Below are 19,417 nucleotides of genomic sequence, written 5' to 3' on the forward strand. Positions count from 1 at the left end.
AGTCGTTAGCAAACCAAACTAGCGATAATGAAAATGTTCATCGCGAGGCTTCAAAATGGAACTTTAAAAACCGGTGGATGACATCTCAATCATCTTTAATACTTTAACACCTTCATTTTTAATACTGTCTACGAGTAAGCATCAAAATACTCATTATGCCCAAAAGAATACAAAAAGGGAAAAAATAACACTGCATTTTTGACTTAAGACACACACACACACACACAGATACAAAAACCATACAGGGCAGATGGTTGCTGACTTAATGTCCATCATTTTTTGTATACCACTGTCCACTTTGTCCACATCTCAGAGTTTTCTTGCCTGTCGTGTAAAATGTCATCGTGACATTTCCAACAGTCACTTAAACCCGCAAAGTTCACTCCTGCAGGCTGCTGCTGTGGTGATGTGTGATGGCCCTCTGGTAGTCCTCGGAGGCATTTATGTGCTCTGTGACTCCTGGATGCTCATAGCTGCGGTAGTAGTGGCTGCCCGGCTGCTGGGCATAGTACAGGAGCTGCCTGGTGAACAGAGGCTCTACCTGCAACACATGAGAGCCAAGGAGGTCAGCAAAATCCATTCAGCATAGCACTATTTATTTATTTATTTATTTTTACCCCCAAAAAAAGTGAAAAAGTAGTTGGTATTTTTGCCAAACTCAATTAAAAAAAGAAAAAATTCAATACACCCTTTCATTTTTCATTTAGGGCAGGGGTGGGAAACTCCAGGCCTCAGGGGCCGGTGTTCTGCAGGTTTGATCCAACACAGCTGATATAAATGACTCAATGGCCTCCTCAATATGTCTTGAAGGTCTCCAGAGGCCTGGTAATGAACTAATCATTTGATTCAGGTGTGTTGACCCAGGGTGATATCTAAAACCTGCAGGACACCGGCCCTTAAGGCCTAGAGTTGGACACCCCTGATTTAGGATGTTAGAGTTTGGGATATATTGAAGCCTTCTGTTGCAGTTCTGTGACACACTCCCAAGCTGTTTGGTTTTTGATAGTTTATTATTTATGGGCGTTTGACTGTTGACAGAGATCCAGGAAGGTTGATTCGCTATTTCAACTTTCCCAGCTTTGTTTTATGAAACCATTTTGAGAAGTCAAACTAGAGAAGGGCAAACCATTCCTAGTTTGGTTAAAGCTCAGCTACGTGGTTAGTTTGATTGAAAGTGTGTCAAAAATCTGTAGCTAAAAGGCACGAACCTTCACTTGGCTCATCCATTTTCACTTTATATAGAAATCAGAGTCTCGGGAGGGTGACAGTGGAACCAGGCTGGCCCTGAATCTCAGTGCGACTTATTTAGAAACCAAATTTTGTTATGAAACACTGTCAACGCTATGACTATGAACAAGGTCCTACAGACTTTCAAATCTTAGGTTTAAACTTTCAAATCCTATTTTTCACTTTTCAGCCCATACTTTAAAGTTTCAGCACTCTACGTTGAACCTTTCAAATCTTAGTTTTGATTTTAAGAACACCAGTTCGAACTTATTGTCAGCTTCCCAGTAAATATTAGGCTTCACTGATCCTCATAAACAAAATGAGAAAAAAATGAAAGATCTCTGGATCATAATCAGTGTTTAAACTCGGGGGCAGCAGTCACCTGCACAGTGAGGGTCCTTCTTTGTCTCTGTGGGTCCAGACACTCATCTCCGAAACACAGGAGGACCTGGAAGCGGGACGGCGGCCTTAGCCCGTAGCTCTGAATCTCTGCAAGTAGGCAAAAGGACAAAAATGCATCAGTAACAGCTCTGACACCTAAAACACATCAGAATTGATGATTTCAAGCGAATTTCACTTGAAGTGGTGTGACATTTAGAGTGATTCGAATGGAAAGTCCTGGTCACACCATGTATGCAAATACAATTAGCTGTCACAGCTGGAGCTGCTTAGCATGTGGGCGGGATGATGTGGCTGTGTAGACTTCATGTGACTCTCGGCTTATCATAAAATACTTCTTTAAGAAATTATTCTTGGCTGGCACAGTATGTCATGAAGTGACTTCCAGAAAATCAGCTGAGTAATGAGTCTCAGTTTGTTCTACTGCTAATTACATTTAGTGGATTTAGTTTTGAGTTGAGGTGGAGAGTTCTTGACTGAAATCCAAATTTTAGACCAGTTGGGGTTAGTCTTTCTATGTACAGCAAGGTGCCAGCTGGTATGAGTTCTTAAGTGAATCAATCAGATTAAAACATATCAACCAAGCTCTGTCCAGTACACCATGCTGATGATTAAGATACAGGTCAGGGACTTGGTGAATTAGGCATGGCACCATAGATAGGCCTTCATTTAAAAGAATAGTAACATACTAACCCAAAAAAGTGAGAACTTTTTAGTCTTTCGAGCACAAGTGATTGTTGATCAAAGATCCTGAGCTGATTTGAGTTTGTGTCCTCTCACCTGTGAGGTAGTCCTGCGTGTGGAGCAGTTTACAGGTGACGTCTCTCTCCAGCTTGTTGGGTTTGTCTCCGTACGGCGACAGGCCTCCCTGCCAGTACACCCTGCTCTGGCACAGCCTCCGGGCATAGAGCCCATCTGCTCGCATCCACAGCAACACTCCCCTCTCGAGGCTGGCTGGTGGACTCGGAGGACACTCGTCTGGCCTCCTCTGGGATGATAGGCTGTCAACAGGCAGGGGCACCAACTCATGACCTCCAGGCGTCAGGTAGTGCTTATCTGGGTTGCAAGGAGTGATATGGCAGCCATCCGGGCTGGAAGTGGTCACCTCTCTCACCAGAGAGTCCCGGAAATATACGGATACGTGCAGACGGAAGTCTAGAGGAGGACACAGGTAGAAGTTAGCTGAAATTTCTTTTTTTTTAAACTCTTTTATGGACTGTCTTTGTTTTATTTTTTAAAAATGAAGCACGTAAGGTTTTCAATGTTCACCACAGCCCAAAGTCGCAGGGTGCTGCTGTATATTATTATTTCAGCGTTCTACATGCTGCTATGTCTTGTACTTCTATAGGAGCGTTCTGCTGAATCTGACAGCAATCTGCATTTTTTTTGGAAATGGTTTTCTGTGTATTGTTTATATGATCAAAATAAACACAAGCAAGAACGATTTGCATCAGATACAAAATTCCTTCACATGTCACTAAAACTAGACCAAAAAACGAAGCTAGTTTGAACACGCTCGGTCGTCAGCTTTGATTAAAGTTGCGTTCCTTTTTTTCCAGCCTCTAGGGGGCAGAGTAAATATTCAAAATTAGCCGCATGTCTATTGAATCAAGCTACCAGCTTTACCTAAAAATAAATACATTTTAGATTATAGCCACCTCATGAAATTCCACTGATAGCGGCTCTGTAGTTGCTAGATATTTAACTTTATTATTAAATTTGGTGCTGATTTTCTGTCTGCTGTTTGTTATGGACAGTCAGAGTACAGTTAATAAAAATGGCAGCCTGCAGCATGATACAGATCCATACACTAAATGCAAGAACTGAAATTAAACTGCACTGAATAAAGCCAAGGAACAAAGTCTCAGGTGAAATTAGTAGTTTTCTGACTTCTGCACAGCATTACGCAGTTTCAACCTAATTGTACCTTTAAATGCTAAAATCTGTGTCATACTATGACATTTTCAGCTGTTTTGAGCTTATGTAAATATGCATTTGCTGCTTGTTCTATGTAGATGGATTTTTGCTTTTTTTTTAAAAAATAGGACCTTAAGTTTAATTCTCAGCAGAGGATTCTGGTGAGAGTTCCTGATTTTATAGCGTGAGGGGAAAAAGTGAACTGAAAGTATTCGTGTACCTGAAAGTGCCTCTGCTGATCTGATGCTGGCGTCCAGTGTGAAAGGCGAGGGCTGACTCTCAGCTGGACCGTATGAGTAAATTGAGGCTCTTAGCTGGTATCCTGCACACAGAACAAACTATGTAGGCAATGCTAAAACTGATAACAATGCTTTTATTTTGCACGCTAAATAATAAGCCGTGTACCATTTTCCATGGATGAGCCCTGCCACGGCAGGGTGCGGGGCGGACAAGGACACTGAGTGAAGGGCAGCTCGGGCAGAGAGGCCTGCTCCTGACAGTAATCTCTCCAGCCGCATTCTGGACTCGCCATGTACTGTGGCATCTATAGAGAGGAAAGCAGTTAGCTGAGTGCACATCTTTGATCATAAGATACCAACAAACAGTCTTTGCATGATGCTTTTGTAATACATTACTCTTTAGTAGGCTTATAAGGACTTTTTTGCAACTTGTTTTATATGACCATTGCAGAATTCTTTCTTCATCCATAGATTTTTGCTTAAGCTAGTGATAAAATCCTTGCACCATAAACTCTGATTTGTTTTTGCATGAAAAGATAACGCCAACTCGCTGACTCACAAAAATAACTTAAATCAACTTGAGAGGAGAAAGCTGATTTGTTCATTTTGAGTGTGTAGTACTTTAAAAGGATAGGTCACACAGATTAATCAGTGCAGAAAAATCAATTATGGTGAGTAACATCTGAAACTACACCATGTCCGAGAAACTGAGATCTAAGAAATAGACATCACATTACTAAAGTACGGATTTAAAACTAAGCATCTGCAGCCTTTGTAGACGTGTTCCATACTTTATGAAAACAAATGTAAATTATTAAGTAAAGCAGAGCATAACTATACTCTTCATTACCCAGGCAGGAAGTACAGATAACTTTAAATAAACTAGGATAGATAAAGTTAAATGCAACAACATTTAATTTGGTAAATGAGAATTAGCATTTACAGTGTGGCAAAAACACATTTTGCCATAAATTGTGTGCTTTTTTTTTTAATCAGTTGCTGCCAAGAAATCTAAAAAGGACCCAAAAACTCCAGAGTTTCTATCAGCCCCTGAAGTCAGCACAAGTCATAGTTGGGGATGCACATCATTACCCTTCACTTGTGTTTGTAAGGTCATCCATGCATGCACAATATGACACTGTCTGTGTCTTCAACCTCCCTAATTCTCTCTGTCTTACTTTAGTCCCGCCCCACTTGTTTCTATGTGCAGGAAAATCACCTGAGTCGGCACAGAGGGGTAGGAGGGATGCATCTGAAAGCTCCCTGGGCTCAGAGGACTGTCCTCCTGTCTGGGCCCTGCATGCGGGAAAGAACATTTTTATTAGAAAAGCGCTCTAGAAAATGTCTGAACACATTTTCTGTCAGTACATTTAGAAAAGTCCACATCGATGCAAGTACTTCAGCATGACTTGAGCTGGTGCTTTGACAGTTTGAGGAGTCAGAGAATTTCCACTTTATGTCTGATACACAACTAATTATCAGATTGTGATCATCTAATAATAATAACTACAATAAAACACATCAGTAAAACCCTTTATCCAGTTTGGTTATTGCCGCTGTAGCCCAATCAGCTTTCAGTATTACTACCAGCTTAATTCATGCTGCAGTAAACTTTTTTCAACGCTTTGTTCGAAGGGGGACTGACTTTTCTTGGCGCCCTCGGGGATGATGCGGTAAACTTTGTAGGGGTCCGAGATGTCCAGCTGGCTCCTGTCCACCAGTTCCTCAAAGTCATTGCTCTTGTTGAGGGCGCAGCGCAGGCGTGTCTTCCATGTCGGCGGGTCGGGTTTGTCGATGCCCTCCCGAAACTTGCCTTTGAACAGCGCCCAGGCCTGCAGACAGGTCCGCGGGGAAATGTTTAGAATACCTCCCTCAAGTTTAGCGCGAGAGAATCACACAGCCTGGCCTCTCCTAACTGCGACTGCACGGCCTGTAGAAGAACATCCTCCCGGTGCTGATAACTAGTTACTAACTCTTCACCAATAATTATAAAATAAAACTTTCGTTTATTTTCGTTAAGTGGCTTCTTTGGAGCACACAGTCATTTTAAAGAAGTTGTTTTGCGTCGCTCTCCCAGTAATGTGTGACTTTTTTTACAGCATGGTTCAAATATTCTTATATGGAAATAATCGCATCCTAATGTATGGAGCGAATTTCATGAAAGACAGCAAAACCCTTTTTTATATAATGCATCAGAGAATATTCAAACGCTACTAAGACGCCTAATCGAGTTAATTATTTTTACACACATCATTAAAAGGCTATAAGAGAGTTTAACAGCTCTAAAGTTTGTAATACTTTAACACATATTGCTGTTGTTTTATTCTGAAAGGCGCAGCTCGCTTGTGGCTGGCGGACCCCGGAGGATGCGGGTCTCTTACCTTAAAAAGCGCGGCATCCTCATCCCGGTTGTAGTCCTGTTTCCCGGCGTGTTTCCACGGTATCCTGAAGATGGTCTTCTCGTCGTTCTCCCAAACCAGACCGGGATATTTCCCGCAGTCCACCTGCTCGATGAGCCACTGGCGCAGCTTGCCGTTGCCGCTGCTGCCGGAGCCTCCGTAATCCACGTCGGGGTTCATCTCTGACCAAAAAGACGCACGGGACAACTCCACTGTCTGCTCCTGTAACGTAGTAATATCACACGCTCTCGTGTTTGTGTGTGTTTTGAAAGTAGGCTTGTGTAGGTTTAGTAAAGAATGATTAAGTTAAGTAAAACTACTAAAGGTTAACCCACTGCGCTCCCACGCAGACTAACTTCACTGTGCGCTTCGCAGGCTGATCGAAGCCGTCTTACCTGTGAAACTTGAAAGCCGTCGAGTTTTGATATCAGTCAGGGTCAGAAAGTCCTCATCATTCCGGCGGGCCCGCTTAAATCCACCCAGCCTATGGTGAGCAGAGGGAGGGCGGAGCCGGGATGCTGAGGAGGGTGCACCTGCTGCTTCTGCTAGGCCCGCCTGCTTCCCTCCTGCGAAGCTTATCAGCGCGCACACAGCGGCCGATCTACAGTAATACACTGGGGAAACCCTGCCGGCGTCAACCCGAAGTGTCACACACCCGCACACGTGGAAAATGATAGGATGGAGACGAAAACAATTCTTTGAAATTATAAAGCTTTACGAAAAGTACTCTAGAGTGGTCCAGAGGTAGAAGCGACGCAGAAAAACATCGGCAGCAGTTTTCCCACTGGAAGATTATTCAGAACAGCTGACATAACGCCTCAGACAGGAACACAATACCACATAAGATTATCATTTGCCGTGTCAGAGCTTTAGGAGGCCTGTTAGGAGAATTCGACAGATGATCAATTCTGTAAAAGCAATGCGGTCCAGGAGTCCGAGAAAACATGGTTTTGAAAAGTTCCCACTCATTTCCCCTCAGTATGATTTTCAAAGTGAGTCTGGCTCCTGTGGCAGTTTTGCAGTGCTGCAATAAATATCCATCACTGCTTTCATTACTTAAGTGAACGCAGTGATGTGAGTATAAGACAGATCTAAAAGTGTGTTAGTTACAAACTAACAACTTTCCCCCCTTATTTGCTTTCAGTTTTTCTGGGATAAGTACAAATACTGATGTGTTGCGTAACCTACAACTGTTTAAGGTACTCAGTTTGTATTTTATATGAAATATGAGAGAGAAACGTCCCTAGAGAGTCATTAGTCATTATGCAGCAGACTGGTTCCTGTCAGTCTTATGCTGTCAGCATTAATCAGGAATACACAAACTGTGACATTCTGGGCTGATAACCTGTAGTTATCCTTAAAATTTGTGGATATTTTTAACTTTTTATATGTTTTTTAATTATTCTTATGAACATATTAAATATTTATGAATAGATTTTATTTTTGTATGTTTTGAACATTTAACTCTTGGGACATGTATGTGATGGAACAGATAAATGTCAGCCTCTGATAATGGCCGTTAACCAGGATACCGATATCAGTCTGATACCTGTACACGCCTATTATTAATATATGAATTTACCATCAGTACTGATGCATGAAGCGACATTATAATGTACATTGTAGAGCTTAAGCTCATCTCAGATCGATGTCTTTAATGCTCTCCTACTCTTAATCTCTCTCTCTAATTCAGAAAAGTAAGTACAATTTTGTTCTAATGTCGTGAAGTAGAAATATAAAACTTTGAAAGTAGAATTATGAAGTGATATTAGATAGGTACAAGTACTTATTTGAAGCTTTACCTACTTATCAGCACGAGAACTGAAAGGAACTCATTATGCAAATGCTTCCCATCAGCGTTATACCATAGTTGATCCTAATCTGTAACCGGTTGCCAGGTTACAGAAATCAGTCGTGTTTTTTTTTTCTCTGTAGTGTTCATCTTTAAAATGACAACTGTGTGAAAAATGCACATGTGGATGTATGATGCACTTCATCACACGTAATCTCAGTGCTGCTCTACATTTCACATATGGCACTTTTAAACCAACAATATTCAGCCGACAGCTGTAGCTGAACAACTTCTCATGTTGAGATTTTAAATAATTCAAAAATGAGCATATAAAAGTGACCATGCACTGTTATATGTTAAGCCACTTGGGGAGGATTCACGAACACGTTCTAGCTCGTGGACCCCCACTAAAAGCTCTGGGCCCCTTGGTTATTGTAGTTCTGAGTTCCTCTGAGGAGTGGTTTCCACTTTTCAGCTGGTGTCATTTAAATAACTGAAAGAGGCCTGAAGAGGTAGAATTGTGCAATATTTTCGGGCCACTTCGGAGGTGGGGTGCCCCCGGCCTCTCGGCCTGGGGCTCGGTCACTCAGGCGCAGCTGGCTGCCGGCGGAGCTCACGGGCGCGTCACTGCAACTCCCCCTGGCTTCTGCTCCGCGGCTGCTGAGTGAGCCCTCATCTGGGACTCTCCTCAGCTCTTTCCGGGACAGTGGCGCGGCTGCCCCTCTGTTGGTCTTCCTTGGTCTCTTGTGTTCTGCGGGCCTCTGGATGTCTGGAGTTTTGATCTCCTCCACACCTGCTTCACGCCCTGGAGGACGGGGCTGTGCCCCCCCCCCCCCCCCCCCCCCCCACACCCTCTAGCAGATCATTACATGAAGGAACCTTTTAAAAAACAAAAAACAAGCGCGTCCATGCTCACAGGTGTACACACGGGTGATCACACCCACAAACTACACCCTTTTTGGCTCCTACCTCAAAGCACACTGTGTTCTGTTGATCTTACGTGCTGCACAATAATGTTTAACATTTAGTATTTACTGTCATATTCCCATATATCACTGTGATGTTGTTTATTCTATTACTCTTGTTCTCTTCTGCTTGCTTTCTTTTTTCTTTCTCAGCAGGTGATCCAGGTGATTGATATATGCATTTTTTTTATCTGCCCGTTCTGTTGGTTTTTGTCTTTTGCCCTTCTCCCCCGTCCCTCTTCTCAGCTGTTTCTCTTTCCCTCTTTCTTTCTCCCCTTCTTCCCCCAGTCAAGTCTGTCCCGTATTCAGTAAGTGAAAATAAAATAAACAATAAAAGGTGAATCAAATGGACCATTACGGCAAGGCTGGGATGGTCAGTTTGGTAAAGTAAATCCGTTGGGCATCTTTCTTTGCCTTTAGACAACAATTCTGATGGCAAAAGAGCCAAACGGGACAGGCCAAAAAAAAATAAAAAAATAAAAATAAAATAAAAATTGTGCAATATTTTAAAGGGCAAAGACCTGTGACGCAGAATTTTCTCACCACCAGTTATCTGGTGACCTTTGAGCTGACTGCTACAATGTAGACCACTATATGAAGAAGTCAAAACTAATTCAATTACTGTGGGGTCATAATAATGTCAGAATTTCATCGTCAGCAGAGATACTGTTCTCCACAATATGTGCGATAAACTTCTACTTAAGTCATTTATGACCTTTACCTGGATCTGAATACTGCTTTTATCCAGAAACCAGGTCAAAGATGGATTTTAGTCCCTCGTTTTGTTTCGAAAAGGCTTGAAATAACTAAAAAAAAAAGAAGATTAATACATTCCTTTGTTGCATTATTACAATCTAAATATTTTCACTTGATGAGTTAAATGTCATCTCAATGCATGCATAATTAAACAAAATACGAAATGCAAACTAACATGAAAACGTTAACATAAAAACTCTACATATATAACTGCATTTACACAGACTGTGCACATATTAAACTGCACAAATAACATCAAATGAAAAGTTTACATTTAGGAAGAACAGCACAATAGTTAAAAACAGCACATCTGATTTTTTTTTTTTTTTTTTTTTACTGTAAAATATAAAATAAAGCGTTCTTTAGCTCTCACACGGTCTCAGAAAGTAATAGTCATTTTTCAAGTACAAGACACAGCATAACATAACTGACGGGGGACGGCGGGGTGGGGGGGTGTACAGGAGGAGTATGTGTTCACACTGTGGACTGTATGTACATATATTTCCTTGGTGTCATGCTTGACTGCCCTTGCATGTTGTTTTGACAGTTAGAGGCAAGGACATGACATGACGAAGGGAACTGAAGACGGTGACATAAAATCCCCCCGTCACATGTCTGCTTAGCCACTCCACGCACACGGGACTGAACTTATCATCCTGACACTGAACTTTTTATGAGACAGGTGTTGCTGACGCAGTGCGAGGTCGGGGGCAAAATGATTTTAAAATGTGCACCCGGTCTCTGTGGGATTAAAGGGCCAATCAGAAGCCCGCTGTCCTCTGCTTCTTAAGTTCAGGTGAGAAATGACTGAAGATGCAGAAATGAGTTTCTTTATTTGCTGCTCGTGGCCAGCGCGGGAGTGATGCTGGTTGTTATGGCATCGCTGGTGCTGGATTTCCGGTTTAAAAGGGCCTCGATCTCCTCATCATCACTGAACGTGCTCTTCCCGTACAGCTCCTTCCACCAAGCTCGATACTGCGGGGAGCAGAGTCAAAGACAATGTCTCTGTTTAAGACAGGCACTGGACACGTTTTACATCGGACAGTCACTTAAAACAACACCTCACTGCTGTATAAAATCAGCTTACAGGCTGCTGATTGCCTTACACGCATCACTGCACAGCTTACAGATGAAACGCTGCGTTATGTTATAAATTTGGATTCAAGAGTACATGCCTGCATGAATGAAGCCAAAAGTAATAAAAATCCACAGACATTAAATACAAACAATATTTCTAATTAAAAATGCAATAATTATAATCATAAAAAAGAAGTCATGACTCATCCTTTTCTGTTATTTGTGTAATATTTGAGACTGTATGTACTTTTGTACACCTGCATTAGTGAACTGTTGAAGTATCAGGTTAATTACTATTATTATTCATGACTAATGCACTGTTTTGTATATATTTTATATATATTATTTTAATCATTTGAGGGAACTCATCATAGAGGCGGAGCATCTTCAGTTGTGTTTGTAATAGCAGCACTATTCATTCCTAAGTATTCATTACCACCGTTGCCTTTTATTGTTTTTTTGTGTGTGTGATGTGATTAAAGTGCAGACTTTATTTAAGGCTTTTACATTAACTGTTTATGAATTACAAAGCATTTTATACCCAGTCCTCCCTTTTTTCAGAGACTCAAATATAATTTGACACTAATATAATTTAAAGTATAAGGATTTTTTTTTTAAATACCTTTATGAAAAGCCTTTGCAGCTCATGTCTGCCTGAAGTGTAGAGCACACGGATATGACATCTCCCTGGAGATGCTCTGTTAGGTCTCTACTGCCACACCTTCTGCTGCTGGTTATTTGTAGGTCTTTGCCTTCAGTTTTGTATTTAATAACTGAAAAGCGTGCTCGTTACCCATTTGCACTGTGAAGTGAACTCTATCAACAGTCACATCTATATTAACCACCGTTTAAACTGGCAGCCATATGTGATGTGGTATGTTCTGGATCATGAACTGTTCTTTTTCTTCTCCTGGTTTCATCTCTCCAAAGAATTTTTTTCTATGGCTGGGCAAGTTTTTCAGATGTCTAATCTGTTCTTATTGTTCTTGAGTGTAACAAGTGGTTTGAGCAGATTGTTCATTTGGAAGCTCTTAAAGACCTCACATCCACTGAAATCTGCTGCTTTGCTAATTGTCCAATTACTTTTGAGTCTCTGAAAATGGTGTGATGAGTACAAAAATAACTATAGTTTTCAAAGAATTTGTTTTAATCGCCCTGAATCCGAGCTGAAAGTGTCCACTGTTTATGTTTAAATACAACTTCATGTACGGCACATTTTAGTGCTATTTGAGGTACTTCACAAAAAAAATTAAAAGACTTTAAAGTGAAACGAGCAACATAACTGCACCAAAATGCAGTGCAGTTTACGGAATGCATGCTAATTTGATTTAGGCTGCTGTGAAACTTAACTGAAAAAGGTGAAGCATAACCAAAAACAGAGCTGAGGTATCAGTCGTAGTAGTAGCAGGGCCCAGTCCCACTGACAAGTTTATGAGAGCTTTTCGGCAGACGTTCTGTGCCCTTTATGCACACTTTCAATAAGTCTGCATTTTTGCTGACTTTGCCCACAGCTCATAGCATCTTGACTTAAACAGGGTTACTGAAAAAAGCAGAAAACAAGCATGTGATGAGCAGCCTCCTAAATGTTCAAAAATGCTACATTTATTACACACCTGATTTAGACTTTTTTTTAAAGACTGCTCACAGTGCACATACAGCAGGGGGAGTAATTATTTGACACTTATTTCACTCAGTGATGTGTAAATCAATTCTACCTTTTTTTAAAAAAATGTGTTGATGTTCTGTCTCGGTCCAAAAATTAGAGACTGTTCGTTTCTTTGTAAGCGAATAAACTAAACCAGCAGGGGATCAGTTATTTCATTGTTTCCCCCACTGTAAGCTGGAGTTTTAGGCACATGTGGCCTGGATCCTTGTCAAGCTGAAGAAGTTTAGATTGAGCACTTTTAAAACTTATCCGAACACATCTGACATCCTTATACACAGATATCATTTTATAATACAGTTCTGCAGCTGTTCTATATTTGTTTTTGGACTGAATACTACAACTGCTCCTTTTCCAATAACTGTCCATGTGGGAAATGCTTTTGGGCCCATGTCATGTGACATGAAGGTCATTCCATGCAGGACAGCAGCAGAGTAATCGTCCAGCAGCTGAATAGGATGAGTAGTCTTCAAACAGCGGCATGCACTGCTCTCGTCACAAAACGGCACCAGCTCTAACAAGAAGAGAGGGTTAAATGGTCCAAGTGGGAGCATAAGGAAAAGTACATGTGAAGCATCTGTTTCTCAGATATGTACTTCTCACACAGGTCCTCATTTAGGAGCTTTACTAACACCCATATAAACCAGACTGGGTTGGCTTTTGAAGGGAGTAGTTCACACTGTTGTATGAAAACGTCAGGTTTTTGTTTTGTTTAGTTTTTTTGCAATTTCTCATGTCATAGCCTCCAGCTTTTAGACAAAGAATGCTTTGATGAGCGGTATATTGAGACCAGGCTGTACCTGAACTCACAAATTAAACCCACACACTCATCTGTCCAAATGTATTGCATCTTTTAATCCACATAACCGTTTTCAGCTGTCCCAACATAACTGATTTTTTTTCAATGAATAATCAAAAGTGAAATTAATTATGATGACTCACTTCTGTTAGTTCTGTGTTTTCAAACTCCTCCAGCTGCCGCAGGAAGCCCAGGTTGGGCCCTGCACACGGCCTGACTGACCGAACCGCTGCCAGGGACTCTACCCATCCGTGACCCGTCACCGTCATGATGTAGGCCACCACCAGAGTGACGCTGCGGGACACTCCTGCCATGCTGAGAACACAGGCCTTCACAGCTCAGAGCAAGATAATCACCTCATATTCAGATTCTCTGCTTTAGTGTACAAAGAAGTGAAACCCCTTCTGTCCCAAAGCTGTGGTTAAATGCCTGATTTTGCATGTTTGATATGAGAAAAGATGAAAGGTAATGAAATGTGCAATGAAAGCTTTAACCAAAATTTTTGGCAGACAGCTTCTTTTTGGTGCTAGTGATGTGGTTGAAAATGAGAACGGGGTCGATAAAATATGAGGACCTCCGGTCTGCGATCAAACCCAGAGCAAATTCTCATGATTATGAATAAAAATCTTTTAGATCTTAATGTTGAAACTTTTTACAACATCTCTATGCCAAAATACGTAATATAGTCTACCATATATCGTAACTGAATGTTTTTTTAATATGACCAAGTATCATTTCAGATGACATGTAAAACAGGACTGAGGCGTTCCACTCACCAGTGGACGAGGCAGCCTTCTCCTTTCAGTCGGGATTCATGGATGAACATGATGCTGTCTCTGAAGTACTGAATCCTGGTGAAATGAATCACATTCACAAGATATACAACATAGTGAGGATCATGCCTTTCAACCTTAAAACTGGATTATTATTATTTATTATTATTTACCATAGCTGTACAATTTAGTTTGTAGTCGGTAAAGAGATCATGTGTTTAATTATTTAAACCAACCTTTTTAAAAAAGGATGCATTTGGATAAATTTTCTATTTTGCAAGCTGTAATTCATTTCTTTTATTTATAGAAATGGGGCAAAGAGCTCATACATATATGCAGGTTTTATATATATTCAACATTTATTCAAGTACTCACAGGTTTTGCTTGGAATGGTCAGCTGCGGATATACAAAGGTATGTGATGCCCTGTGAGAGAGGGAGCAGCTTCATTAAAGAAGTGAATACTTTAGTGGCAAAAGTTAACATGATAGGAAAAGGCGAGTGCTCAACTATTGAGCAGGGGTCATTTGTTTGAAAACTGGAACTAAACTCACTTCTTGTTTCTCACTTCCTATGGGACAGCCCCTGAAACCTTGCCCCTCTGGCCCTGCCCATGTGGTAGGTCACGACATAACGATGTTTGCTTGTGTTTGTCTCTGTGCTTGTGTGTGTGTGTGTGCTGTGTTGTGCACCTGGCAGCTGATGGTACATGCAGTGGACAGAAACCACCTCGTCCTGGTATGACTGCACCACTGCAAAAACCCCTGAGCCCTCTGGGACAGACCGAGTCCTGGAAGTGCTCCAGACAGGTGAGATTGCACGCACAGAGCCCCGACAAATGCAGACACATTTATAAATACCAATGAAAGTGCCCATATTAAAGACATGCCTAAGGTTCATGAAGGCTAAATTATTATTTCTGATAGAGAGAGTCAGATTATGCAAACGGTTACCGAGAAGTCCTCATATCTTCACACTATCACTCTTATAGCTCATCATGGCCTTGACTCAGTGGTACTGTTTGTAAAATCATGACTACACTCTAAGTCAAAATATATGAAAATTGTGGATAAATGCAGACATTTATTTACTTTACTTGCAAAAGGAATATTTGGGGCTTGGAATTAGTTGCAAAAGATGACCTTTTATTTTGCAGTATGATAATTAGGTTCATATACAGTAAATGGCACATTTAGAGACTTGGCCAGATGTAAATGCGCAGACCACATCATCGTTGCAAATTCTACCTTCCTCTCTCAGGAACCATCACGCTGTCTTCCAAGAAATCAATCAGTCCGCGGTTTGACTGTTAGGTATGCAAATAACCCATCCCATCTGGCCACTTGGTCTAAAACAGACCTGAGTCATCATTTTTGCCTCAAAACTCAAAAAGTTGCATCACACATGATTTTGTATGTTTTAAAAAAAGCAACTGAATAACTGTCATCACAGTTCAGAATGAGTCCGTAGGGCCAGACTTCACTTCAGGCCCAAAACCTTGTAAAAGTTTTGGTGGTTGACCAGTTTGAGTAGTGATACTGTAATACAAGTTGCTGTTTCTCTTCACTGTTCAATGAAACATGCTAACATGGATGGAGAAAGTGTAGAGAAATCGCTGAGCGCTTTTCATGTTCGCTTTCAACAAGAAAAGATGAAAGTTGTGAAAGCGGACACTGAAGATGGCAAGCGGATTCAAGATTTTCAAGAGACAAGTCCCAGTACGAAGCCGACGGGAGGACGTAATGTATTTAATGGGCTCAGATGAGATCAGGAGACTTAAAGTCAAATCATTCAATCTGTAAATAATTACAGGCTTGTACACATCAAAAGTGTGCATCATTTCATAAACTCTGACTCAAGGTATTGTGTATTTACAGAAAGATACCTCAGAAAAACCTCAAAATCAAACTATTTGTTCAGTAAAACTTACATCTTCACACATATTTTATGCTTCAATCTATCAGCTCCTCACATTCACTAACACACACACAAACACACACAAAAACACCTTTCCTGCTGTTTCATACACAAATTGCCACATCTAAATGCAGCACTGAAAAGCCAGAAACTTTTTTTTGCAAAGTTCCACTTTCAAGACTTTCTGGACCTCAAGCTGCTGAGCTAAAAGCATCTCGTGTGAACAATACTGTGCAACATCCACTAACCTTGGCTTGCATCTGCCTCACAGCTGCATCAACTGAAAACAGCATTCAGATTTTCATATATATACTAGAATCCCACACAATATCGAGGACCCACAGTCAATTAGAAAATTGCTTCTCTGGTGAGAACTGGTGAATTCCAGGTCTTATGACTGAATTTAAAAAAAGAAGACAGAAGACACATGTGACTTTCACACTAATTGAAGTGGTCTCTTTCAATAGCCTTTGATAAAGATCTGATGTTGATAATGAATGACCTGATGATCATTCAGCCTTTAAAAACACAAGGTGACCTCAGAAGATTAGAAATGGAACGATTTATTGCTATTAACTGTGTCTGTATGCAGTGTATCATTTCAAAGCATTTATTTAAAACTTGTCCTCTCTTTTCATAAACTTGTTAAGGTAATAACTATATTTGAAGCAGCTCTGTAAACATATTAAGGTGGGAAAGAGGCTCTGGGCTGACAACAATATCTCACAGTTTCAGAATGAGTATTAATCAGCAGGGGGACACAGCAACCACAGTCGTGCTCAGAGGAGCTTATGTACTTTATGGTTGGGTTAATGTTGAGGTCAGGGGGTCGTGCAATCTGATGCAAGACATTAAAAAAGGCCTCACCTCCAGAACGGGCGCAGCTGTATCATGGATGGACAGGATGTGGGTGATGTTGTGCTGAGCCAGCAGCTCCCCGTCTCGAGCATCTGTGGAACGCAAAGAAAATCGAGAAATACACAATACACCCTGCATCCAATCACCAATCACACCGTGTGAGCTCCAAACTAAATAAAGCATCTTCTGCCCAACAACAACCCCCCTCCTGAAGTGACTTCCAAGCAAATGTGGCCTTAAGATTTCAAAGTTTTGCTCTGGTTTTGAACTGAAAGAAAAACCGGAAAACCAGTGTTTCTAAAACAGTCCAACAGCTTGGCCCAAAAGCAAGAAACAGTAATTGTTCTAATCAAATTTTGTTCTTTGAAAGGAAGCCAAATGTTTTCTACCTTGGACAGATGTGCCTTGAGCATTTTTTCTCATATGCTTTGCAAGTTTGCAGGATGCTGATTGGGGCCACCTATACAAGAGCAAGATGAGTTTGCACTGAAACCTCCTTAAAGCTAAATTCACTCAATAATTAAATGTTTTGTCATTGGAACTCTTATTAACTGTAGGACACAACCAACCAATTGCATCATACAGTAAGAAAACAGTGTGAGTGGCATCAGTGCACAGAACACTTGCAGAGGAAATACAACCCTAAATCACTGGATGACCGCAGCGTCAATGTTATGCAACAAGTGCTGCAGTGTGTCATGAGATAAATAGTTTAGTTGAGTGTCAGATGCTGATATAACAGTGAAGTGACGAGAGATGATTTTTTGCTTAGGGCTGAGAGGTTCAGCACCACTCAAGGTTTCTAGGTGCTGGCCTAAAACCTGCATCCTCCCATTCAAATCCGTCAGCTTCCTTCATGAAAGATTACGTTTTTCTTTTTTTCCCCCATGGTTAAATATTAGTTCTCAAGGAGAGAAATGTTTCCAAATCTCTTCTGATTTCTAAAGTGCTAAATTTAAGTGTTGTCATCATGGCTACCTTTATTTCTTTTATAAAGTTAGGTTGTTATAAATTCAGAGATCAAGCCTTTAGTAGTGTTGAAGCTGATGAGATTGGGACTAAAGATGTGGGATTAAGCAAAAACATAGAAGATGTGATGAACATTGAAGAAACTAACAGCTTAGTTTAGCAGACTAGCAAAGCTAAGCAGAGTACAGACTAGCTCAGAATAGTAAGAGTAGAACAGCAGTAACGCCTGTAAATATCCAAAAGTGGCATTGATGGAACTTTCGCAGCCAAAAGCTCCAGCTCGCTTTATATGTGCTAAGTCATGTAGATGAATGAAGATCAAAGGCCTGCTTAAGATTAAAAAGGTGTCACATTTCCTATTTGACAGCAATTCCTTGAACATACTTTATTTCTAAAAAAGAGCTGCCTGCATTTTAAGACGTTTCCTGTGTAGTCATGATTCTTAATGTGTGCAAAGATTAAAAAAAGCAGCCCAACAATTGCATTTGGTGCTTTATGGAAACGTGTGGAATGTAGTTCACACCGAGGGACACCCCCGCGCCATGGGGCATCCCCTCCCACACCACCGCTCAAATATTCACATCAGCGCTCAAAGTAATGTTTCCCCCAGCTGCTGGCAGATTTATACCTACTCAGAGGGTAAAAAACACACTTTTTTTTTGTTAAAATGCAATATTTCAATAGCTCAGCTTTACACTGTGACCTCTCGACTCTATAGAAACTGAGCTCAGTGTAGCATCTCACCACATGCCCCTCCGTATGAGGAACTGAAACAAACTACTACTACATTATCCGGAAAATAAATCAATTTTTTTACACACATGACAAAAGGCACCGCAGCCTACCTTTGATATTTCCAAGATAAAGATCAGGCAGGACCTAAAAACAGTTCAAAATTGTGTAAAATGGAAAATGCAGAAGTTAAAGAAAAAACAAGATCTTGGGGTTGTTGTTTTTGTCTTTTTTAGAAAAATATCATGGCAGGCTCTGAAGGTTTGATTTCCTAGATATTGTTGTTGATACTGTACCTTGTTTATTCCGTTACCCATCTCTGCCAAAGGTGTGTAGATAAGCACACTGAATTTAAGAGGAATTTGAAGTCATAACTGGAAAGTGATTCCTTTAGGGAGACGCTTAAAGCAGCAACTTAACTGTCTCTAGTCACTAACTGCTACTCGGTTTAAAGGAACCCTGACAACTTTTTAGTTTAACTCAAACTGTCATGAAGACCTCAGCTCGTCCGTCTCCCTGAGTGCCACTTCATTGAGAGCACGTTTTCCTCAGAATGTGACCTTAGCACATGTTTATATTTAGACCATGCGTTGGTCATGGGACCATGGATAGGCACATAGCAACCAGACAAAGATGGTTGAAGGCCAGAACAGATCCGATGGCCCAGCTATCACTATCTGCTGAGCTGTCAGCACCCTGCTAGGAACACCTTTGAATGAAGCTCAAAATCAATTATCTGTGTGTTCCTGCTGTAAATGAGAGGGCAGCTGTCTTAAAACCAAGATTGCAATCAGGATTCTTTCTCTGTGTTTATCCATTCAGATCAAATTCAGTCTCTATTTCTACTAATATCTGTGACAACCTCAAGCCAGTGTTACACGTTTGTGCCCAAGAGTTGCAAACCAGTGTGGCAAAAAAAATCCCCACAATTTTCTG

At 40.9% G+C, this 19,417-nt stretch overlaps 2 protein-coding genes across 3 annotated transcripts; both read right to left on the bottom strand.

Moving 5' to 3' along the window:
- Positions 1-313: 313 nt before the first annotated feature.
- Positions 314-6,361, bottom strand: irf4b (interferon regulatory factor 4b). Of its 2 annotated transcripts, XM_085376744.1 has the most exons (9): positions 6,164-6,361; positions 5,428-5,614; positions 5,002-5,078; positions 3,949-4,087; positions 3,764-3,865; positions 3,244-3,246; positions 2,407-2,781; positions 1,610-1,716; positions 314-541 (listed from the first exon to the last, which is right to left on the bottom strand). In XM_085376744.1, the coding sequence occupies exons 1-9, from the start codon at positions 6,359-6,361 to the stop codon at positions 380-382; spliced, it is 1,350 nt and encodes a 449-aa protein (XP_085232870.1). In that variant the 3' UTR covers positions 314-379. The 2 variants fall into 2 exon arrangements, with proteins under 2 accessions (XP_085232870.1, XP_085232869.1); XM_085376743.1 differs by lacking the exon at positions 3,244-3,246.
- A 3,886-nt stretch (positions 6,362-10,247) lies between these two features.
- On the bottom strand, positions 10,248-19,000 carry LOC146614710 (dual specificity protein phosphatase 22-B-like). Its single transcript, XM_085375696.1, has 7 exons — positions 18,778-19,000; positions 18,595-18,628; positions 16,790-16,872; positions 14,382-14,431; positions 14,010-14,084; positions 13,377-13,548; positions 10,248-10,669 (listed from the first exon to the last, which is right to left on the bottom strand). The coding sequence occupies exons 1-7, from the start codon at positions 18,796-18,798 to the stop codon at positions 10,526-10,528; spliced, it is 579 nt and encodes a 192-aa protein (XP_085231822.1). The 5' UTR covers positions 18,799-19,000; the 3' UTR covers positions 10,248-10,525.
- Between the last annotated feature and the right edge of the window lie 417 nt (positions 19,001-19,417).

Source organism: Diplotaxodon limnothrissa, linkage group LG17 (genome assembly GCF_057381915.1).
Source record: "Diplotaxodon limnothrissa isolate DT_005_m linkage group LG17, D_limnothrissa_male_GT1.1, whole genome shotgun sequence".
Lineage (NCBI taxonomy): Eukaryota > Metazoa > Chordata > Actinopteri > Cichliformes > Cichlidae > Diplotaxodon > Diplotaxodon limnothrissa.